Source organism: Triturus cristatus, chromosome 7 (genome assembly GCF_964204655.1).
Source record: "Triturus cristatus chromosome 7, aTriCri1.1, whole genome shotgun sequence".
NCBI lineage: Eukaryota > Metazoa > Chordata > Amphibia > Caudata > Salamandridae > Triturus > Triturus cristatus.
The window spans coordinates 1361060203-1361086383 of record NC_140590.1 but is presented as its reverse complement, the minus strand read 5'-3'; the positions used below and the strand labels follow the sequence as shown (position 1 = coordinate 1361086383).

The 26181-nt window shown below is 41.0% G+C and overlaps 1 protein-coding gene across 1 annotated transcript in view; it reads right to left on the bottom strand.

Moving 5' to 3' along the window:
* The window catches only part of MMP24 (matrix metallopeptidase 24), a 458389-nt gene extending 432651 nt beyond the window's left edge, over positions 1-25738 (bottom strand). The window contains exon 1 of the mRNA XM_085619071.1: positions 25335-25738. Within this exon, the coding sequence (XP_085475197.1) occupies positions 25335-25457 (123 nt within the window). The 5' untranslated portion in view covers positions 25458-25738. The remainder of the gene's footprint in view (positions 1-25334) is intronic.
* Positions 25739-26181: the final 443 nt, after the last annotated feature.

The window sequence follows — 26181 nt, the reverse complement described above, 5'->3', positions numbered from 1 at the left end:
ACTCAGTTAGGAATTGTACAAGGACATTACATCATACATGGTGGGGATTCTTTATTTGTATGCCAACGTGCTCTTGTGATGTAAAGATAAACCACTCTATTGTGCTTTTATCAATGTTTCCAATGCTTGTAATTTTGTTAACAGGAATAATGTTTGGAACAAATAATGATTCTTAGCACTCCTTAAGTCATGTATTATTATTTTGACAAACTTGCAATTAAATATGTGCACTTACCCTCCCACTGCTGAATTAAAAAACCCTGGACACAAGGCACGAATATCTTCCAGTATGACATAGGAGATGTGTACTGACACTTACAATTTTTAAAAATGTATGTAAGTGATCTTAATACTTTGTTGTTACAGACGTGTATTTCTCCCAACTTTTGGGTCACTGAATATCAGCATACTATATTATGCATTGATATGCTGTAATGGGATAGGACTATTGTGAGGTTGAATGCCGAATGTGCTATTTAGCCATTCTCTCTGCAAAGACTTAAAAGTGAACATAGATAAATACAAAATCATGGTATTTGGGAAGACCTCTTTCCGAAGTCAATGGTATTTTGGATTAGGGCGCTAAAGAAAGTGAGTACAAATATCTAGGAGTCCCATTTGATACAGCTTTAATATGGGTGAATTTAATTAGGATTAAATCAAATTCTGTCCAGCTCCGCATGAATGCTTTAAAGCTTTTCAGCCGTATATGTGATAGTCATACCATTAAACCAGTAATTAAGGTTTATCAGGCCAAAAATACTTCTATATTATCACATAAGGTCTATATATGGCTACCTTCAATACATTAAATCATCAACAAGATTGAAGACCTGACATGATGTAAATTATTTTACCTTGGTAAGACTATGATTAGACTTCAGTCTAAAATCGAGATGAGTAGTAGGATTATTCTTGACCCTGATGTGGTTGTTCAGATCATTCGGGCTGAACCAGGGTCTTATGGGTATTATAGCTGTAAAGAACCAGTTACAACTCAGAGTGGTGTCATTCATTGGATTTGATGTACCTCTTGCTGGAGGACAATGTTATGAAACTAGCTTTCAAGAGAGCAGTCAACTCTAATTTATACCATCTAGTAATGCATCCATCAGTTGGTTATTGTCTCATAGTAACCACAGGTATATTTCTGATTTTATTGATCGATGTAGTCTGAAACAATATGAATTTGTATACTGTCTTTTAAATATTTAAATGTTAATAAGAATTTGTTTCAATTATCTGCCACTCTTAAGAGTTGTTAATACATACAAAAGGTTATGCATGGAAAGCTCAAATTAATCTCAGCCACTGGTAATTGCTCTATTTGCATCCCAATCCATCATTATTTGGCACACTATGCCACCTCGGTTTTTTGTATGCTTTAGAGTGTTGGCTTAAGTGGTAAGGATATGCCCAGACGTGGGTCCCGTGCACACTGTGTCAATGCAACTGAGCTATGCCTGACTGATGAGCCTTAATTAGGGTGAAACCGGTCCTAGGTTGTGTGTGTTCCAGTTGTCCAAACTGTGGTGGCATGGTGTGCAAAATAATGATGGACTGGGATGCAGCCCGAGTAACTACCAGTGGCTAAGATTAATTCAAGCATGCCATCCATACTTTTTTTGTATACTTTATTCTTAAGAATTGTGGCAGCCTGGCAACAACTGACTCACTCCAAACAATTGTGCAGGTTATGTTGTGGGGAACTTAAAATTGCTAGGACATCTGCTGTTTGAATATAACAAAAACATAACGCTTCTGAAATTAATTATTCCTCCGAACTTATGGACTGAAAGATAATGATGCAGGCCTTAATTTTAATTACATTTTAAATTCAGACTATAAGATTGAATTGGATTGTTACAATGTTTTGGTAAAGCAATTAATTCCTTGGGGGATTTTTAACTATTACCAGCGTATGTTGTTTTTATATATTCATACAGTGTGTGTAAACTGACTGTAGGAAAGTGCCCCATTTTGACATGGTCAACCCCCACTTTTTGCCTGGTAAATGATGTGATTTCGACTGAAAGCGCACTAGGTTCCTGCCAACCAGGTCCCCAGTGTCAGAGGTCTTTCCCAAAACTGTACAATAGATCCCCCAATTGGCAAAACCTTTAGCACCCTCAGTATGTTCCTAGTAAATGGTACCTAGGACCTGTGATATTAAAGATGGTTCCTACGGGCTGCAGCACGAATTGTGCTACCCTAAGGGACACCTCAGGAAGCACATGCAAGACTGCCACTGTCCTGGTGCAGACAAAAGTGAAAACACATGTCACACATCCCTGTGTGCCATATCACTAACTCTCCTCTCCCTTTTGTCTACAGGGCCCCAATATAATTTTAAGTAAATATCCTTAAGATCAGAGGAAGCATACTTCCCTATGTTTATTTTGATGAGTCTCTCCAATGTTTTTTTTAGAAATTATAAACAAATCTATTAAGGAATGTTTCTTAAAGTGTCCACCTACTAATAGTGACTGTTTCCGCAATATCAATAAAATTCCAAAACACATGTTTTAACCAAACATGGTTAAAATTAGACACAAAAATATGTCCTTGTATAAAATGAGAGTTCTCTATCATAATCTTAGGTAGAAAATATCGTCCCACTCTAGCTACAATAAAACAAACATATTAATACCTCATGTTTTTGCTGAACATTTTAATAACTCCCTTAATTTTACTAGAAGACCCATTTAAAATGTAATTATTATATTTTTATGTAGGGTCCTGCTCGTGTTTGTCTTTCCAATGAGAGCACCTTCCCTAAAAATATATATATTATAAAGTCCATGGGTATCTCTGTGAAATGCATCAAATCTATTTTTGGATTATAACAATATCGCATGCTCTTGAAAGTGCTGTTAAGGATTTATTTTGTTAATTTAAGGAACACTAATAATAGATCCAGATTGCATTTAGCTAAAATTAGTGAAAACAATTGAGCATAACATTCCATATTTACCATCAAGTATCTAATCACTCCTTACACTGACTGAAGTTGTAAACATAGTACAATGGTGCACAAAAACAAACACAAATTTACAAAGAACAAATGCAAGCTTCTAACTAAAAGACATACCAACAAAAGATTAAACAGACACAGAGGGAAGAAAAAGAGTTAAAAAAAGGACTCTACGTACACTCATATAAAATGTTCAACAAAGTATAGACTGACTAATCCATGTGCATACCTCATGCCGCTAAAACGCTAAAAGTGGGATAGCTTGACAGAATGAAACAATCTTTTAAACAAGAACAACTTCAAAATACACACAGTAACAACATAAACAATAAACGTATCATTCAGTATTCCTGTGCAACCAACATTACGACATCTCAGCTATATACTCTTGGCCACGCCAGGGGAAGATAATCAAACCAACTTCACAATGCTCAATATATTTTTAAGATATACAACTCACCAAGAATCGCGGAGTAATGAGAACCAGTCACGAGCCATTTATCGAGCACAGGCAAAAAAATTTAAACGCGAAAAAATGCAAGGTTGATTTTTAAAATGTCAATTATTAACTAATAAACAAAAGTGAATATGCATATCTTCTAATCAAGGGTACAGCAGTGGAATTAAAACACAAACATAACACACATAAGGCACGTAACAGAAATATTAGTGTGTTTTAAGTAGATTACACAAATACCAAAGTTATAAAATTACCCTACTCTAACATGTCATTAGGAGAATGCAATTTGTAGCTAAAAGTCAGCCATTATGTGAAGTGTAGAATGTCTTGAGGTGGTGCTCAGGAAAGGTTAGGTCCATCCTGTCAATCACAGTTCTCTGTCCATAGATACCGGTGCATGCTAATGTGTGCATGAGAATCCAGAATTGTTAATGAAAAAAGAAGGGAATTACAGGATTAGGGTAAATGCAACAATGGATGCGTGAAACAAAGCATGTTCTATTCTTTTTTTGGGAGCTTTGAAGTTTAAAAGAATAATGGGCATTGACACAGTCAAGAGGTATGGTCTTTCCTTCTTGCAAGCATATGCCACAAAATAAAAAGGAGAAAAAACAGAAAACATCTCTCAACCTACAGGTGGTGGCCAGATTATGAGTGCAATAAAATGCTAAATAAAAACTGTAAAGTTTTAATAGAACAGTACATATTTTTCATAGCAAACACGTGTACTTAGAAAAGGCATTGAAAGCATTTTTAGTTGTAATGCATATATCACAGGAAACTATCATTCTTGTTAGAAAGAAAAGGTGCTATAAACTTAGAACACGCTAACCGGAAGACATATTTCACATATGCAAGCATGATTATAAAAAGATATAAAAAGCATAAAGAATGGAAATATAAAAAACATTGGTAAAGAAAAGTACTGGCCCACCAGCAAAGAATGAAATACACTACATTTTAGACAATTATGCACATGTGATATCATCACTCTCAAGGCAAGAGAGCTAAAGACTAAAGTGTGCAGATCCATTACCCCATGCTTTGGTGGGCGGAAGCAAAATGTGAATGAGAGTTCAACAGAAGGCTGAACCAAACCATGAGAGAGAAGAGAAGAGAAAGTGTATGTAAATATGCATGTACATATATACATACATACTTACACACACACACACACACACACATATATATACATACATACACACACACATATATATATATATATGCATACATATATATTACACAGTGGCAATCGCCACTGTGCAGTTATAGTTAGGTCAGAGCTTCCGCTTAGGAATAGTGTCATTTTTTTTGTTTTAGTTAATAACTTTGGTAACGTTTACGAATCCTTACAAAACTTTCCACAAAAAAAGTAAATCCACTTCAACTAGTTCCTGAAAGGTTTGGGGGTGATCCGTTAAGTTGGAGCTGAGAAAAATTAGTGATCCCAAAACCCTTTTCCTCCATGCATTTTCATTAGGAAAAATGAAACAAAGGTACTGGAAAAACGACTTACGAGAACTCCACAACAGCAGAAAGCTAGATCTTTAGTCGGAAAGCATGCTTCTTTTATTTGGTGAACTTCTGTTGAGCTGTTTTAGAGAAATTAAGGTTCACATCTTATTGATATTTTCCGTCCTATACGCAGTCCCCCTAGAAAAATACATCTCAAATGACAACCGCGGGACTGCCGACCCATTACACAGGCTAGGGGGTCAGAGTATCCCTGCCCCTTTCTAAATGTTTTTGTAACTATTTTCATGACTGGGTGACCAAATCCATGAGTCCAGTAATGGCGGACACAAAATGTTTCTTCATGAGCAGTTGACAATCGGATTGCTCAGTCCAGTGGCTGTCCAGTGGGCCTGACCAATTAAAATGTATTTTTTTTAACGTTTTTTCTCATAAATACCATGAAGGAAGTTTCCCAGGGCGATCCTTCACAAACTATGAGAGGCCCTAAATTAAATATGGTCCCCACCCTGATCCAAGGACATTTAAAGTGAAATAGATAATATGTGAACAATCCCCATGGCACCTTTTTGAACTTAGGACTTGTGTTTACAAACATAGGTTGCTACCAAATTCCTTTAGTCATTGCCTTATGAGTACATAGCATCTTCCAGAATGTTAGTCATATTTGACCTCCTCACATAATTTTTACTTTGGTGAATGTGTTCACTGGTGATGATAGTTCACTGGTTGTTTTGTTGGAGCACACACAAGTTACAGTACAAATGTGAAAAATGAGGCCAATGGATAACATGATAGTTTGAGATATTCATGTGACATGTGCTCTTGTCTATGGAAATAGAATAGGCATATAAAATAATGCAATGAAATGCTGAAACTTAATTGTGACATTTCATGCATGATACAATGGATTCATGTGTATTGTACAGTAAAGATGATTTAAGCAGAGCGGAGATGCACAGTTTTTATTTATTTTATTAGTGAGGTGCAGTCTCCTGTTCCACTTCACAAAAACCCAAACCCTTCTTCTTTATTTAGTACAAATACAGTAGGTAGCTGCATACAGTAACAAGCATTTGTAATGCAATAGGTCTCGTATTTACAAGAGTTTGAGCTATTGGCATTGTAAATGACAATGCCTTTTATTTATTTGTTGTTTTTAAAACAGACAAATGAAAGGCATTGTCATTTACAATGCCAATAGGTTAAACTCTTGCAAATGCGAGAACTATAGCTATTTGAAAAAATAGTGCTCAGAAGCTGTATGGTGTCCTAATATTGCTCAAACTTTTATCATTTAAACTTCTAGATATACTCATGCTCAGTGATGCTAAAACATGTTAATAGTGCATCACATGTGTGTAGTCTGCCATCCACATGCCTATGAAGTCCTAAAGCTGTTTCATATCAACTGAGCTTTAACTTGCAAAAACATATTTTCATTTAAGCGCTTCCCTGCAAATTTTACATGATGTATGTTCCTAATGAAATATGCATTTTCATATAATCAGTAGCTTGTTGACAGCCGCAACACCCAGTCAGAAAGGACAGAACCAACCTCTGAACAGTCTGGTTGGGTAGGCTACTTGTCACTCTAAATGGGGTGGAGCCTTCACTACTCCCACCTAGCAGATTCTTCCAACATGAATGGAGCGGGGTAAGTATCTGTATCCATGGATCTGATTGGTCAGATCTGATAAGCTAAGATTCATTTTCTGGATTTTTTGTGCAAGTCTGGTGAAATTTCAAATGGAAAGGGACCATGTCTGCTGTCCTAGGTAGTAATGCTTCTTCAGAAAAAGTTAACATTAAAACCTGTCAGCAGCTTCTAAGTGCCATAGAATAGTATGCACTTGTGATAAGGGGAAGTGATATACATCAGGTTTATTAAAGACTAATCTGTCTGACAAACTCTAAATCAGGCCCAATGTGGTGCTTTATCGGGTGATGTGTAAATGTAGTCATTTCATACGAGCTCAGCTACAACATATAGACAATATAAAATAGTCTAATCATTCTAAAATAAAGAAAAAACTTTTCACCTAGGTATACAAATCAAATCAAATAAGCTTACTGAGATGCTCGATGTGCAACTTTCCCCCTAGCTCTACTTCCAACTTTGGACGTAAAACTGCTCATAACTTGGAGTCCGTACCTCTGCTTTCCCCTCACTTCTTTGGCGTGGTGTACTGCTCCGCTGAGGGGAGTGGGACCTCGCCCCAGCCGAGAACTACCGCATGTTTATTATATGCTCTGCCTTGCTTGTGTTTTTTATTTTTGGTTTACATTAAAACTAAACCTTTGTTACTCCTGATCTATAGCTATGGACCTTCTTACGTATTGTTCTCATCGTGCTGCCGGACCCCCGGGATGTCGGCTGAATAGCTGTGTACCATGTTGACATAAATAAAGGTTTTTTAAAAAAATCAAATAAGCTTTATTCGATTTTAGTAAATAAAGTCACAAAAGCAGACACAAGTTAAAAAACATTTTAGACACTCTTAGAATGCATACAATTATTCAATGTTTCCCGAAGATTCATTTTCCATAAAAAGGGGCAGGAAGTACAGTTAATTCAGATGTTTAGAGGTGGGCTGAAAGTTTTACACATTGTGTATAGCTTGCGATACCATCACTCACGGGTTATTTAATTTGGGTTACCAGTAACAGTTAACCCCTAACACACTTCCTGGCTCTAAGTACACTTTTTTTTTAAAAAGCTAACCATTGCACTAACACAATAAAAGCTATTCAATAATTGCAAATATAAGAAGGCTGGTCGACATTGCCTCCATCCCCCTGACTTCAAAAGAGGCAAAATCCATCTCACTCTTTCTTTTGTATATAGTTTACAAAAAAAGACCACATGTATTGTAGATTGTGGGGATAGATCATCACAGGGGCAGCAACATAGCTCTCTTGACCAGTCATTTCTATTAGGGTAGCTAATCAATCAATAGAAAGTCCCAAATCTAAAACGCGTTCGCACATATCTGTCATAACCACTTAGACAACATAATAGATAAGGCTGAATTTCATATATGATTAAAATCAATTGGTGCTGTTCAACTGTTTGCTTATTAATTTCCAGTACAAATCTATTTTCCTCTAGGTGGCTCATAGACATTTTTTTAAACTCTTTCCTGGGTATATAATTCATTGACTCTGGATAATTATAGTACTCAGGATGCCCAAGATTACACATACATTTTTTTATGTATTTCAGCCAGGGGATCTTGGTCGCGTGGTCCAGCTTCATTGAGTCCTTTATTATTTCTTGATTCAAGCCCGTACTAGTAGATGTCCAAATCCTATGCCAGAGTAACACTGGCTGGGCTTTGCTGAAATCTGCGATATACGGAATGCCCAGCTCACTGTGGCAATTATAAACAGGAGTACTGCTAGGTACGGCTAAAATAAAGTTTAAAAAAGCATTTTCGACATGCTGAATAGAGTTAGCATCTTTAAAACCCCATACACCCGCCCCAAAAATTGCGATGCTCACACATTTTTCTTTATATATTTTAAGGAGTATCTCAGGGGCCCTTTTTCCTAATTTTTTTGCAAAATTGGCCACTGCTGCGGTTGATTTCATAAAGAGAAGACTCCTGCTTTTAACAGCCTCTCACCAAGAACCAGTGCCGTCAAGTAAGATCCCCAAATATGTAAACATTTTAGTGGATTCTACCCTACTTTCCCCTAGGGGTAGGCTTGTACATTTCTGTCTCCCTTTGCCACAACTCATAACACAGGTTTTTTGGGCGTTTAATTTTAAACCCAGATTATCCATAATGGTTGTATAAGCGGTAAGGGCTGTTTATAGACCCAGCTGTGTACGGGCCATCAGTACCGCGTTGTCTGCATAGAGAAGGGAGACTATCGGGCATTTATTAATATATGGTGGATCACTCGCGCTTGCCACCATCACTTGTTCTAAGTTATTTGTATAAAGTATAAACAAGAATGGCGCAAGGACGCAGCCTTGTCTGACCCACCTCTCAACTTTAAACGACGCGGTGCATTCCCTCTTGGTTCCGTATCGAACTCTAGCAGTCGCCCCACTGTACAATTGTCTCAAGAACTGTACCAATAGTGGGTCCACCTTTAGTTCCACCAGGATATCCCATTATTTACAATGGATGATGCAATCAAAAGCGGCTATGAGGTCCACAAATGCTAAATAAAGTTTCCCTGGCTTCGCCTGTGTATAGTTTCCTATTAAAATACTAAGATTCAAAACCTGCTCCGTACTTCCTAAGCCCTGCCTAAAACCGTACTGAACATCAGTTAAAACATTAGAATCCTCAGCCCAGCTTTCAAGTCGATTTAAAACTATCCTTCCTGCAACCTTCATCAACTAATCTAATAAAGAGATAGGGCGGTAGCAGGCAGGACTTTCCCGGTCCCCCTTCTTAAAAATAGGTACTATTATTGACTGTGCCCAAGTCTTAATAAAACCCTTTGCACAGCATGCTTGGAGGACCCGTGTTATTAATGGCGTCCAGAGTGGGAGATGAGACTTAAATAAATCGATGGGCACCCCATCTGGACCCGGGGCCTTTCCACTTTTGCTTGCATTTATAGCCCCAATCACTTGCTCATGTGTGAATTGTAGGTTAATTTATGGAGATCTGAGGGTGTCCCCCCTGTTGATTCAAAGGGGGACTGTCCCTTTCGACATCTCCCCGTAAGCTTTACACATTTGAGAAGAAATCAACACATTTCTGCTCCTCTATTGCCACCGCCAATGATGGATTATTTTCTTCCCCAAAAAACTGTGATTTCACTGCTTGCTAGAAGGAAGCACTGTCTTTCCTTAGGGAAGCTTTGTGAAGGCTAACCCATGCATTCTCCTTTAGCTCCTTTCTTCTTGTGCTCCGTGCTTGATTGTACTCTTTCCTACGCTCGCTGATTTCCTCCTTAACCCTCACAGTTTTATGGAGGGTCGTCTTTAGATATGTGTAGGCTTTGGTACAATTGGTATCGAACCAACCCTGTTTGGGGGTGTGTATATCTTTTCTTTCAGCCCTAAACGAATTTTGAATAACTGTAGTGATTTCGGAGAATGCTACTAGTATGTCTTCATATGAGGTAGTTTCCCTCAGAAAAGCTGAGATTGAGTTATAAGCCTTAGTTACAATTTGTTTATTTAGCTCACCTTTGTTACAGCTGGACCATCGGAAAGAATAACCATTTAATTTTCCCAACGTTATGTTCTGAGTCCAAGCTATTTGCTGGTTATATGTATACAACTAGACACGAATCAGAAAAAAGCATATCATTTGTCTAAATCCTTTTGTCTTTGTACCAATTAATGTAATATTTGTTGCCTTTTTTTTTTTTTTTTTGCCTAATGCACAATTTCAATCCCTTCCACCAACCACGTAGTTTAAAGGAAAGGGCAAATCTCCACCACATTTTCCCATAGAACCAGCATACTATTCGAGAAAGTAGGGTCTTTTGAAGTTTAATAAGTCTTCCTTGCAGAATGATACAACTTTTACTCTACGTGTACGACTCTGAAAGCTTGCTTCAAGTTATTATGCTTTTGCATTGTAATCTGTCCTATGAAGGTATATTATGACAACTATTTCTCGTCTCTAATTATGCACCCCTGTACACCAGGGCTACCCAAGAGTGGTTCCCTTGAGGAGGAACCAAGTCAGATTTATTTTAAGGGGATGCACTTAAGAGCTATTTGCATGCTATAAACAGTGATCCTGAAACCCGCCATTGGCTCCAAGTCCTCAATCCCCTTAGTTGAATATACAGTCAAGTATGCTCACACTCCTCACACCCCTAACCCGTTTTATTTACAAATTCCTTCCATATCCTCCAAAAAAGGAGGTTATGCATGGAAGAAAGAATCCATGTTAAGGTTTTGGAAATTGGGAGTTAAATGAGGGTGTAGAACCTAGCTCTGCTAGCAGAGAGGTTCTGAGTTCTGCTCATTAACTGAAATACACCAACTCTTGAGTCATGATGTTATCACTCCACCATCAGTAGGTCATAGCTGTTGAAAACTCAAGGCATCCAGTAATAGACCCACCCTGGGGCCTCTGGGGCCCTTATTCTCAGTATTGGCCTCACAAGCAATAGGAAGAAGGAAAGACTTTTGCAAAAATGTAATCATTATCTATGATTATGTCCAACACAAACGGCAATAAATCTAAAATAAGAGCACACGTTTTTGTTGATGACGAAACTGCAGCCCTCCTGGGCCCTGCCATCTTCTTGTCAGTAAAAGTCTTCTTAGAGTTCCAAGCACCTCACTCCTTTTGAAAAAGAGTATTTTTTTATAAACTGAAATCAATAATTTTAATAAGACTCTGACTGCAAGGTTTTTAGAGGGGGTAGGAAAATTCCTTTTGGCAGAAAATAGCAGATTTCATATCCAGAACTGTTGTTTTGTGTCCTGGGCAATTCAGCACCTGGACAGCGACGCTTGTCTTGGCCGCTCAAGGCTATGCTCCATTGTTACTCAGCGCGCTCTTCCGTCCACACATGGCCGCCATCTCTTTCAAAATCAAAGCAAAGCTTGTCTCCCCGCTCCGATCGCCGATCGCGGCACAAGAGAGGTCAGAAACACCCCTGCTCTCAACTGGGTGGGCAAAGGTCTTGAAAAATAATCTGGGGCCCGAATCATAAAGACATTTTTGGCTGGTAAATTAGATAAACACATGGGATTGCCGTTTCTGACCTTAATGTGATTAAAAAGATACGGGTTGACACTTGTAAACATAGTTACTTACACGTGTTTCATGTGAGAAAATCTCCCGCGACCAGAGAGTGGGCACCCCAGGACAAGAATGTCCTAAACGTTTTGGGACACCGTTTGTGGGGACAATGAACGTTTTGGGAAACCGTTTGTGAGGATTATGTGCCATTCCCATCTGCAAATGTTTGTAGATTTACTTCTATGAATTATAGAAGTAAATCTGTTTTAATTGGACAACGGGAAAGGAACACACCCAAAACGGGGACCCATAAAGGGAAAGGAATTTCTTTTTGTGGAAACATTTTCCTTGCGGAGAAAAGCTTTTTAATAAGCTTCAAAGTTCAAATGCCCTTACGCGAGACATTCTTTCTACCCTGCATAGACATACACAACATAATTTTGTACACGTAGTAACCCCCGTCATTACCATACGTGGAATACCACAAAGATTTTTCAGGAGTACTGCGAGCAGCATGTGACTTGCACTTTTGCCCTCCACATATTCTTGTAAACCTTTGTGAATGTCCAACAAATCGGAAACATAGGCGTGAACCTACGAGAATACATTATGGACTGTTTGCAATATGGCCCGTAGAATCTAGACAGTTGTGTCACTGCAACATGAAAGCAGCGTAGAGCTACAATTTGAAGCTTTCTCAAGAGCCTGATTAATAGTATATGTTAATTTGATGTAGAACGAGCTGTAATTTGTTCTTTCAAGAGATTATGAACTAGTAACCCTGATTTTATTGAGGGGCGGCAGGAAGTGTTTACTTCAGGGGAACTAACAATTAGGTTTGGGAAGTGTATGCGTTAAGTGCCTTCATGTTATGAATTGCTTTTTAAGCACTGCCCATCCAGGTGTATTATCGTTTTTTGCTTTCCAAGACTATCAAAAGAATCTATGCAACTTAAGTCCTTATTTTGAGAGGCCCCAGTAATCGACGGGGGTCAGTAATAAGAGTTAAATGCCCCATAAGAATTACACATTTCCAGGATTCACCTGGGTCCTCCAAATGCAGAAAGTAGCCGAAAACTATGGGTAAAACTCTGGAGGAAAACATGTGGAATCAACACAGAAATGCGGATTCCTGCAAGTTATTGCCCAAAATTATGTATTGAGGAGTGTTTCCCTCTTTCTCACAGAGTTACTGATGACCCCCAGTATTGGTAACTCGGGGGAGAAATATAGGTCTGAAACTCAAGCAGCTTATAGTATCACCATTCGTTGTTGCCAAAGAGGGGTTGTTTTAAGGGTGTTTTCAGACCTGTATGAGGAAACAAGCTCCTTTTTGGGGAAAAGGCGACTTAATCTTTGGTCTCCCTCCCCTGAGGGAAATCCTCAGTACTCTCTCTTTGGAAATGTTGCTTGAATCTTCAGAGCGTTACCCTTACTCAAGCTTTGCACCTTAGCTGGAGTGGACCGCTCGCATTGTAGGTATGTAGACCATGTTTTCACTCATCATACACTCTGACCCATATGCAAGCCAAAGATCATCCTATCATGTCCCACGCCTAGTTTATGTTTGGACGGTGACACGTGGCGGTCAAACATCTTCTGCTGAACAGTTCGCCTGACACTTGCATTTTGCACTTTTTGCAATTTGGATACCAATTTCTTTGTCAGTCAAACGTACAGCGCTATGCAGTAACTAAGCTGGGAGTTGATCGCTGTATCCTTTGCCACTATTGACTTTTTACAGGAATATGCATATAAATGTGTTCACTTTCAAAAGCCCTTTTTACCGCTTTGCTGACTTGAGTGCTATAGGTGAAACCCTGTACCCAACATAAAGCACAAGATCGTGATTTTTCTTGAGATATAATCAGATTAGGATACAGGGGATGTTAATGTGCCTGTTAAACATCTTCAGGTTTGGCTGCCAATTAAAATAATGGTCTCACCTTAAAGTCGTAAATGTATTCAATTGAAACCGGCTTCCTTACATCCGGAGCCCCATGTGTAAGACAGTTTATCAGTTAGGCAGAGTTGCCTTCAGTGTCAGCCACCACCAAAGTAACTAAGTGTTGTAACAACAAGACCAAATATCAATGGCATAGCTTCAGACGCCAATGATCAGGGTTTTTTAAATATAGCTTTTAAGTGAGGGAGAACAGAAGATACATACGGGATCCAACACTACAAGACGCAGTCTTCCAAATGGCAGTCTCTTAGCTCAACCCACTGTTTTGCTTTGGTCAAAATCTGATCATCCTTGCCCCCTGCTCTACCCACTGCAAGGGGCTTCCTTTCTTAGGTGTGAAATCACTTGCAATGCAGTGAAGAGCAATGTCCCTCTGTAGCTATGTTTGACGTTGAGGTGGGTGTGGGGAATGATAGCCTGGTGCCTTCACCTCCGGCACCAAACCCCTATGGTGTGTATTCACTCAACAATGTCTATCCTGAGAATACATGTTCATCATTGCAAGTGTTTCATGGATGTCCATTCAAAAACTATTATTCAGTCGTGCTCGGTGGATTCTTGCAAAAATGTGTTTATGATTCTTTAAATATGATTTGTATACTCAATATCCAAACAGCCACCCTGTTTATTAAAGCTTGATCATATTTGTTCATAACTAGAAGTAGGTTTCCCAGGGTTAAATATTTTGTTTCAATGTCTTTTCGTATTTAGTATCACAGATTGGTACAGTCCAGCATATTAAATTCTTTGCACCAAATTTCAACGATCGTTTTTCAAGTCCTTAACTTCCGCACAATTGGTATCACAAGATCAGGTGGTCTCTCTGCTAATCTACATGCCAAATGGTCATGTCTCTATAACTACGTTACCACAGTTGCCCCCGTCTCCCTTATGCTCACATCTTCCCCTGCTCTATGGCAGTGCCTCTCGGTGAAGGGAGAGAGTGATGACATTTTGTGGATCTTGACTCCAAGATGTCCACTTCCCCAGCAGCTGCGTACTGTCGGCATGGTGTTAGGATACTCACAGTTCATTTCTCCCCCAGGCCGGGGAGAGGATGTGGAGTTACGGCCAGAGCTGCCCACTTTAGAACGCGGGAACCAGATTCGAGTCTGGGAGTCAGATCAACATCCTGTGATTCTGGAGAAGTCACCTAGTCCGCCCTTGCTTAAAAAAATGGAATGTGACGTGTAATGTAACTAGTGCTCAGGTAAAACTCTCCAACACATTTGAGTTGAGTTTGTGCTACATAAAAAAGTTCCCCCCAAAATATGCAAAAATGTATTTGGAGTGGCACGGTCCAGTCAATGTCACAGAGCAATTTCAGTGTGTCAGTTTCAGACCTTCCACCTCACAGGGTGCCAGGGTATGTCATACAATATTGGATTTTTTCACAGGATCTCCTGCAAGCAGCCAATATCACAAGGTGTGCACACAGTGAGATGGAAACCTTTGCAGAGAGCAGGTTTTTGGCTAATTGTGTGGAGGCTTTGTGCAGCCAATGTCCACACCAGGGTGTGAACCATCCACAGGACATTGACAGCAGTCTCAAAAGGTTTGTTTTTTTGGTGTGGGATTGGGGCGATAGTGAGCTAAAGGTCCTCTGACTGTGCCCGGCACAAATCCTCGCCCCTCCAAAGTTCCACCTGCTCCTCACACTAGGACATTTTTTAAGAAGTTGGCAGGCCTGCACTCTCCTGTGTCTTGCGTGATGCGATGCATAACAGTGAGAGCTCTGGACTCAGGAACTGTGTTGTCTGAAACCCAAATACCCTCCTTAGCTTGGAGGGAATTACATAGTGCTCTGCCCTATGGCAAGTCCTGATATAAAACCCTAGCCACAGAACATACAACTGAACTCACAGTGTAACCCACTAAGCCTCAACCGCCACAGCAGGCCAGGGGTCCACCAGATTAGAACCTTCAAGTCTCCATTGTCCCTGTTTTAACGCCAAGTCATTCATAGATATATTAATATAGGGGATTGCTTGAGAAGGGTTCTGGTTATAGTAGGGTTTGCTTCCTCGCCCCAATGTCAAGCCTGGGAGACAGTTATCGTCCCACTTGGTTAGAGCCGACGAGGTGAAGGGAAATACACAATGTATGTGTTTGTTTGCTCTGTACCAGCAAAGGCCACACTCTGGAGGGTGAGCAGAGCTACAAGAGGATGAGTCTTGTAAAGGTTACCAGAGACGCCTCTGTGAGCCCAGTGTCAGTAATCAAACAAATGTCAAAAAAAAGCAAAGAGAATAGCAACCCCTTTGGTATCCTAAAATTTAGCATTGAAGAAGTAGGTTCAAAAGATCTGAAAACATATTTTATCACCCAGCTTTTTATTCTCCTAGCTGAAAAAAGAAATTAAGTTAGTCTGTAGCCTAGTCCCCGATTTTTTTACCAAAATGGAGTTGTCAACTGTACCAAGAGAGGCTGACAATTCCAGAAACGCTAAAAGACCTAGACCTCCATTACGAGTCTCATGGTATTTGGATGTTATTTATGCCACCCAATAAATAACTCTACCGTGGAGAAAGTTCTTTATCAGATGTGATAAATAACGCCAATTACGAGTTTTCCCCACTGTAATGGGAATAGGAAATAGCATATAGATTTCAGGGCTTATCACAACAAAATATGCATGTCTTGGTATTTAATAGGTATTTTTCTCCCGGCAAAATTTCAGCAAAGTGGCCCTTTCAAAATGTATCAGGGGAAAAATTCACCGGTCAGATTTTACTTTGCAAACTTATAATTCCAACACTTATACAAACAGTGATTTTAAAGGCTGTTGCATTTTTACAAGGCACTCAAAATCGACGCCAGAGTTTACTTTTAACTAGTGTGAATGTACAAGCATTTCAGGAGTCCTAGCAGGTTACTTTCCGTCATGTGGTAGGGCAAGAACTTTGACTAGACTTTGTGCAACAAGTCAATTTGGAGGTGTAAAACAAGGGTGCTTTTTTGAATTCACTCTGAATGCTTATGAAAAGCTTAACATTATTGAGCAACTTAATGGCATTCATTTTATCAATCTCAGATAGATAAAAGGCTTCACAACCACTGTAGGAACTGGAACCTGTGACTTGATGGTCATACAGAGGACAGGCCCTCAACCCACTGGGCTGCCTCATAGTTTAACAGAACTATAAACAGGAGCGTTACTGTTACTATGTGACATATGGGTTTGCAATAAATCGAGCAAATAACTTTCAATTAGGTGTTTGACCCTGAAAAAAAGGGAGTAGAATGATGATTTTGGTGTTTAATACATCAAAATCAGCATGTTTCAATAATTATCTGGCATTTTTCACCCAATAAGTTTGACGATCAGAAGTTACTGCCTTTGAATTGCATGCCTGGTACTTGACAAGTCTTTTCATAGCCATCCACCGAGACTGTTTACCGGGTAATGTTCAGGCCTGATGGCCTTAATTGGGTTCCTTGTTTTACCCCAGGAATATATTGTCAAGCAAAGCCTTATAATAGGTCTCTCCAGATGCTAACTGGCAACCAAAAGATAGCTCTGGTGTAATTGTTGCAGGTTAACTCTTTGTCAGTGGGCTTAGGGACCCTCCCCCTGCATTTATATAGCGCTTAATACCCCTGATGTGGCATCTAAGCGCTTTTTCGGTGAGTAGCACACTACATATGTGGCACCAGATTTCAGTGCCTCTTTCACCTCAGTCAATGGATTTGCATTGAAGCATCGCCCAGTCCTTTATACAGTGCACATCATAAACTGAATGATCCCTTGGTAATTAATAAAAAGTGTTAACTATTGTTCAATTCGATGCATCCTAGTTTAACATCCTGTGAAGGATGAAGATGGATTCCAGACCTGTACATTTCAGGTTGCAAACCGATCTATGTAGCAAAGTTCAAAGAGGTGTGCCGTGTGTCTGCCAATATGCTGTCATCTGTCCTGTGGTCATCATACTGAAGTAATAGAGAAGTGTTTATTGGTTTAGTGGTGGGACATTGTTAGGTATAAGGGTAATTACCGTATCTGTAAACATGGAAACATCAAATTGTTTTTTATTGTGTTTATTTATAGGGTTGCACGCTGGGAAATTATCCAAAGATGAAGTGCTGTGGGACAATAATTCATACAAGGAAAATAAGAAGAAAAAAACAAAGTAGCTACTTAAAATGCTCAGTTAAGAGCACCCCAGATTCCACTTGTTACCATCCACACACCTGGGAGAGGTTAAATGCACAGAAAAAGCAGCGCAGGGGTTTACAGCAACGGGCACGCTCGTTCCTAAGCGCCTCACCATTTCACTATCACCCCCACTAAAACGATAATCAAGTACAATAAGGAATATGGCGCAGTGAAGTAAACAGCGTGAGCAAAGATACGCGTGCACGAAGCAGGATCTTAAGAGACGTACAAAATAATAAACCCAATGTTTAGACGTGTTCAGTTAATAGTACTGCTGCTACTTGACCCTACTAATTACAAGCTCGAGGAGCAGAGAAACGCCCTCCGTGGCTGAGCAGCCATCACACGGAGTCTTTGTTGCGGTGCAGCGAGGAGTGGAGTGGGAGAGGAAGAGCCGCCACTTCCGGTTTTATGATAGAGTGTCTCCAAAACAATGTGCCAGGCCGGCACCGAGTGACGCTCTGTGCGGGGGCAGGTAGTGCGCCTCACTGGTCCTGCGGTGCCCCCGGGGACCCTCCGTGACCCCGCGGCGCTCCTCCCCGAATTGCTTCCTGTATACACGCGCTGATTGCCAGGGCTGCTGCCTGCTGCTATTTTTGGAAGCCTTGATTCCCTCCTCACCGGAAGAAGACGCCTCACCCGACATAGATGTATTTCTAATCGCAATCTGTGTGCACACATCTCAGCAAATGGTCAGTGCTCGCTGATTTCAGCCGCGCTCGTTCTTTCAAGTAACGGTATTTTCGTCAAACCACAAATCACGATCTCAGCACTGGGAGGCAATTAAAACAATACACACATTCCAAGCAACCCTGTCCTCTGAGCTAACAAAAGCATATGTCAGTGCACTGGACAGAGGAAAGCAAGGGCTTAAAAACAAAATTACAAAGCATATCCCCCCCTGCTTCGATGGCACCTTTCGAATAGATGTGTTGTACTTTATGAAACCACGCTTCATATTAATATATATTTTTTATCTATTCTGGGTGTACCTCATGTTATTGTTGTTGTGCTTACAATGTAAAGAGCCCCAATACCTTGTGGTCTATATAAAACTCACACGTAAATAAATATGTAATAATAGGTCTAGTGCTCCTATACATCGGAATGCTAGCTTCGAGATGTCTTGTGATTGTAAGCAGCTTCTGCTTCGCAAAGGTCCCTCCATCGTTTGATCTGTGCTTGTCCTTGCTGTGTGCCTTTGTATTTACCATTGGATGAGCCATTGGTGTTAGATTTGCTTGCATCAGCAGGATAAGTGCATGCGTTGCAAGTTGTCTGGAGCGATGACCGACAGGGTTTCTCGCTATGTGACGTACTGAAAAGCTTTTATTTTGGGGTCGTGCGTTCTCTTTGCCTGACCTGAGCAATCTCAAGTCTTTCTTCATTGTTGGATAGCATTTGACTAAGGAGGAGTTCTTGCAGTGCAAGGATAGTATTCCTGTTAAATTACCTGAGCTCGCACCGAGGGGCACTGCTCCTAAACGGAAAGAGGCCACCAGTGTCATTCAACTGGTAGGATTGACCTTCTGATAGTAGTTTGTGAGGTGCGTGTGCCATGGGGTAGACAAGGTCAGCAATGTGCTACATGATCCAGATTTATATCGCAATATCCAGGTCAGTAATATCGACCTGCACATATATCAACTCAACAATATCGACTACAAACATATCGTCGACGTAAACATATTTATTGAAGTGCAGATTTACTATTCTGAACTTCATATCTACTTTACTATGTGTTGGTAGTTGGCTTTGTGAAGTCGATATCAATACAGGGTAATATTAAAGCTTCAAAACTGTAGTTATAATTGATATACCTGAGAAGGCTTTGAAAACCCTTTTCAGTGAGTAGCACGCTAGTCTGAGGAAAGCAGGGGTGAGCGGTTAGTCATTTGTTTAGTTTGTGAGTGCTTTCACAACATGCTTGAAGTTAGCAGTTTTTATTCCTGTGTTATAAAGACAATCCACTACAAGCCTTAGTTTAGGTTCTTTTTGGATAGGTTAGCTTAGTTTTGATGAGCTAGGTAACAGATAAAGTGGGTGATGAATTAAATTAGAGGAGATGGAGAAAAATATCATCACACAGAAGTTTGTGCGGGCATGCAAATGATTAGTTGAGGGGAGAGGAGGATCAGGGTGAATTGAAGATGATGTTATGCCCTATGCGAAGAGCGTATACAGGAGAATAGTAAGGCAAATTGATTTAGTATGGTTAAAGGGTAGTGCAGGTATAAAAGTTGATAGAGGCAGGATAAGCAAATGGTAGTGGGTTAATCTGAATCATCTTGTATTCCCAGTAGTGGTGCAGGAAGCTTCTGTTACTACAAAGGCAGAATTTGCAGATACTTTTTGAGGTCAGAATTCCAAGAGGTGTTCTGCTGCGGAGGGAGGGAAGTTCGTGTTACTTGTAACCCTTCTGCTAAATTGCAAGTCATTAGTATAGCTCTACAGTATGTTTTGTGACAGCACCGTGGAAATTGTGATAAGTGAGGTGCCAATGAAACATAAATTTGATATCAACAAAAGGCTGCCTTAATCATGTAGTACGTCTGGTTATTCCATAGAAGCCCTACAATGCTTATACATGTGCATAATGTTGTGAAAGATATGGTGCAAATTGGGAATTTTGTTGACGTTTCAACCCCAATGGTTTACTTAGCTGGGGTCATCATCAGAAATATGTCTGAAGAAAAGCAACCTAAATAATTGCTCATCAAGGAGACAAACCAGGAAGGACCTAAAATTGTACGGACTAAGGCGAAGCATACATCAATAATCTAGCAACATCAGAGTCCAAGCCAAACAGGACCACGGGAACCTGGTGTAGAACAATTTGGAATATTTTTCAGGTCTATATTTACTCTTACACACCGAAAAAGTCAACTGATGAACAATTCTTTAGGTTGCTTTTCTAAAGTGGCTTTTAGTCAAATGCCACTAGCTAAGTAAACCATTGAGGTTGAAATGTGGGACTTCATTTCCCACTCACGCTGCGACATACCAAAACGCACTGCACTGCTATACTAATTGATAATAGATTATAATTGTTAATTATTAGTGCGGCTCTCTGCTTTTAAATTGTATTTGGTGGGCTTATCAGAGCCAATATATATTGGCAATCAATTTTCTTATTATTTGATGTTTTGAATAATTGTGTTTCCCCCCACTCCCGAGTGAACCATTGTTGTTTGATACCTGTCTATCTACTTTTTGCAGCCTCAGTGCCACATGGCCTTCCACTGAACTCACTCCTGGACTCTCCTTCTGTAATTTATAAATCTGCTTGGCCAGTGAAAAGAACACTTAATGCATCATTGCCCCACCTCACCAGCCTACCTAGGCAAGGTCTACAGGGCCTGGCCATCAATAATGTGGTACTGAGAGAGGTGAAAAAAGCAATCGACGTACCATGGATGTATTAGGATCCTCTTCAAGAAAAAGGTGCAAAACACAGAGAAAGTATAGAAACAAATAAAAGTAATAAAATATTGTAGTACTGTAGTACACCAGCATGCTACAATTACGCACCAAAATGGACCAAACTTGGCATGCTACTGCCAAAACAATAATACAAGTCTTCACGCCTACTGTGCACTGTGATGACCTCAAGACATTGACCCTGGGGTCAAAGACTCTTGTAGTGTCCCTAACACCTGAACACACCATTAACTAGAGCATTAATTCATCAGGTGAAGACCGATACACTGTCACACTGCTAGCATCACAACCAAAGTTTAACCCCAAAGAAGTGCGACAGTGAAAAATGCATTAGGATAAAAAAACTATTGATCACTGCAACTAATTGAGATCATATGAATGTGGCATAAGTGGGGTATAATTGTTTTAAAAAAGCACACAAAGAACCCTAAGGAATATATTTAAACGAGTCCTGAAAATGACTGTGCGAGAGCAACTGAGTGACTAATGTTCAAGAATCCATAAAGCTGTTATTATTACAGAGCCATGGGGCTATTGTGAGTGTCATGTGCCAGGGCATTCCACCCGGGCGCTCATGGCAACATCGAAAAACATAAGTGGAGATTGTAAATAATCTAATCTAAAACCATAACCTATTTGAATAAGAGTGAGGGTGCTGCTGACAACCTCGCGTGTTTGTTTTCCAAATTTTGCCACCTTAAAACCCAAAACACCAGAAAATATCAAGTTGTACCTACATTTGAGACATGCAAACCAATCAATTAAATGTGAAATACATATCTCACCCACCACTGATCACACCCGGGTATATTTCAAGCTGCATCTCTCAATCTGATTTGATGGAACTGGACCCAGTCTCATGGCACACTGCAACACTCTATGCCTACATTGGCCTGAAATGGTGTGAATACCCCAGAAGTAGCTCTGGAATCTTTCCTAATAATATAAGGGAACCAAATGGTCATTGGCACCAGCAACAGCGAAGCGCTCTGCTTCACAATCACAGAATTTTAACAGAACACATGACTTCTTCTAGGGTTCTCCCATCCAAAAGTAACCAGACTGATGCTATTGAAGAAAAATGAGAGCCCATGCTCTGGTACACTGTGTTCTTTAAATACATCTTCTTTTCCAACATCACACCAGTACCAAAACAATAGTAGAGATGACAACACCAATGGGCATTCAAAACAGTGAAGAACCCCTCATTGAGCATGCGATGTGTGCAGATCTCCATCCACAGAATTGTAATGTACTCATCATGGATGCCAGTAGAGATGGCGATGGCACAACCCTAATAGAAATTGGTAATTTAAGGACAGTCATGATGCAATCGTATAACTAAAGGCCACTCATCCCCAATCTACCTCTTGTGAAGAGCTCTAATCCCAAATGGAATAGGAAGCACTTGCTATCCTCTTGGGATACTATTACTTCCACCTGTACCTGACAGCATAGTCCTTCTGGGTCGCAACCTTCTGACATACATAATCAACATGGCGGTATCCACTGCAGTATCAACAATAGAACACTGAATATTGTGGTTTCAACACAATGAATGCTGGGCATATTGAACCCAGTCAACTACTGCTCATGACATGAGAGTGGAGTCATGGCAGTAGGTAGCTACAGCTCTGGAACTATGGAGCCCAGTCAACCACTGCTGTTGACACCAAAGGCTTGGAAGACATGGAAGAGGTCCACAAGGCCCTCCATCTCTGCCCCTTATAAACTGATGCATGCACAAAAGCTCCTGAACGCATTGACGAACCAACAGATCTCAAGACGACTGCTTACGGCTAGCTCCGATGTTCTGCAGGACTAATGGCTGAGAAAGGCTGAACACTTGCAGATCACAGGCGCAGTCAATAGGGTCATTAGGGCCGTTTCCCAGTCGACACACATGATGTGTTGAAAGTCATGAAGATTTTTTCACCCTAGCTGGTGCCACAAAGTCTTGGAGGTGGGTCTAGCACAAAGAAGGGACCAGCGAGCCATCAAGACGAATGCAACACTGATTGAATAAATATGAATATCAGGCATGGATGAGCTTGATAAAGAAAAAAAAAGTCACCCAGCCCTTCATTTGCACTATTTCTGTCCCTCTGTTGCACTACTCTGTTCTTCCTTTTGTCTGAATGACTGTTTTTAAGCTCACATGGCATGCAGGATAGACCCAGTCTCCCGTTTCTATTTCTCTTTGCTCAGAGATGTCAAGTTGTACTAGGTCAAGTCTGTGTAGAACTTCCACTCCTGTCTTTTCTTTGTATTCTGGTACATATGATCCTGCTGAGGATGCACTTATGCAAGGTTTGGCTTGCAGTGCTTTATTCTACGACACACCCATGTACTTGACCTGCTCTTCTGCTTACTGTGGCAATGTTTTCATTGCCTTGTGGAGTGCTATTGTTCTCTGTGCTGATGCTGTTCTGTGTGCCCTTGTTCCCTAGTTTGAACAATTCAAGTAATATGCTCGCACTGCACGGTGTTCCTTTGTTACCACTTCTTCACTTGATTTGCCCTCTGCCGCCAAGTTTTTATATGCCCTCTATTCTTGCTTTCTTGTCTGCGGAAGCCCCAGCTCGTTCGCCATGGCTTGTTATCTCCTCTGTTTGCCTGTACTTCCTCTGCCCTCGACAGAGAGTATTTTGGTGCGTTTCTTTGTGTTTTTTTGCCCAGTATATCCAGAAGCTAGAATTACATTACCTTCATATTTCACTATACTAATTCACCACTAATCCTTTATGGGTTCCGGAGTAGCGTGCTACTCATCAAAAAAAAAGCACTTCAACACCCCATCAGGGGTAAAAAGTGCTATATAAATGCAAACCTTTTTCCCTTTTCTATCCCTACGCTATCCTTCTGAGTCCAAAGCACTGACTAACCCATCCACCAATCCAATTACTTTCATATCTCACTATACTAATTCAACACTAATCCTTATGGGTTCCGGAGTAGCGTGCTACTCACCAAGAAAGTGCTTCAACACCCCATTAGGGGTAACAAGCGCCATATAAATGCAAACCTTTTTTCCCTCTTCTATCCCTCCACTATCCTTCTCAATCCAAATAACTGACTAATATCCACCGCTCAAATTACTTTCATATTTCACTATACTAATTCACCACTAATCCTTATGGGTTCCAGAGTAGCGTGCTACTCGTAAAAAAAAAAACACGCCAACACCGCATCAGGAGTAACAAGCGCTATATAAATGCAAACCTTTTTCCCTCTTCTATCCCTCCGCTATCCTTCTGAATCCAAATTACTGACTAACCTACCCACCACTCAAATTACTTTCATATTTCACTATACTAATTCAACACTAATTATTCTTGGTGTCCGGAGTAGCGTGCCACCCTCCGAAAAAGCGCGTCAACGCCTCGTCAGGGGTAGTAAGCGCTATATAAATGCAATTACAATACAATACATTGGTCACTCCAATGGGTGTAATAACTTGAATATCTCTGTCATCTCCGTCCCTATGCTTACCTTGCTCTGGCTCTATGTAACCTGTGCTTGTATTGCCACGTGACCCCCTGTGGTATATTGCCTGCCCCCTCCCCGCCCTCTACTTGATATGCCACATACACCTGTGCTCACGTTGGGGTGCCAATCTTTTGTTTACATTGAACTGTGTACACCATTGGCTACTTGTTTACAGTGCTTTGGGTATTCCTGTCCTTGCAGTATCCTGCGTAATGCTCTCGCACTTGCCGTGTCCTGTGTGACACTGTGCGTGCTATTGAATGTACCCCTGTGCTTGGATTGCCCTGTGGTCGGCCAGATATACGAGGGTCAGTGCCTCAAAACACTTGAAATGTCTGTCACTGTGTGCTTTGAGGGCCCAGGCTGCCCTGTAAAAACAATGCGTAGGGTTGTGCTACATCGCCTCACGCATCCTTGTTCGTGTCAGCATCACTGTTTACATTCTCGTTTACCCTGTGCCTTGGAGGCCCTGTGTATCCTTGCATTCTCATTGTCCTGTTGTGAACGCCAGTGTTCCCATTTCCTCGTGTGCGCCTGTACTACCCCTCTGCGCCCCCCGTTTTTATATTGCTTGTTTAGCCTTCTCCCATAAATCCCGATGGAGCATTCCTGGTATACCTGTTCTGCCCCCGTGGGCATTTTCTCCTTCACCCCCAGCCCCCCGAACTCCCCTGCAAGAGCCCGCGGTGACCTACCTCCACGATGAAGGTCCTTTCCTCCCCGCACACCGTCATGACCCAGAGGCAGACCTGCAGGCAGCAGAGCCCGGCACCCCCGGCCTGCCGCCTCCGGCCCCGCTCCTGCCCAGCCCCGGCCATCTCTCCCCGCTCTCAGCATGGATGGCGAGGGCCTCACATCCCGGGCAGGTGAGGCCCCGCGCCTCTCGGTGCCTCCAGCAGCCGTGTCCACCAGTGGTGCTGCCAGCAGAAGCGCCTTCCACCGCCCCGCCGCAGCAGCCCCTTCCAGCAGCAGCAGCTTCTCCCAGCCGTGCCCCCAGCTCCCGTCCAGCAGCCCCTTCCACCCTGGGATCCGTCAGCTCCCGAGCAGCGATCCAAGGAACCGTCTCTGTGCAGAAAGAGATAGCACTGGGGCGTGCGCGCTCCCCTTCGCCCTCTCTGTTTCTCGCTCTATGTATTTCTCTCCCTATTCCCCCTCGCTGCCCTCCCTTCCTCTATCTCTCGTTCATCCACCCTCGTTCTATTTCTCGCTCCTTATTTTTATTGTTTTTCATTCGTTATTCATTTAATTTTCTATATCCCAATCCCTTTCTTCACTCAGCTTCTTTTTATTTTTCTCAATTTATATTTGACAAAAAAATTATGTTTCTATTTCATCAGCTCCGTCTATTTCTAACTCTCCATTTCTATAATCTTCCAAACAAAACAACAGACTGTCTATCTGTGGCATTCCATTATGTATCTCCAATCACCGTTTTTTTCTTTTTTATTCTTCAGTCTGTCTCTATTTTCCTTGCTCTCTTTCTTGAACCGTCTGATTTTTGTACTACCTCTCAGTATACATCTTTGTATTTCTTTCCTTTCT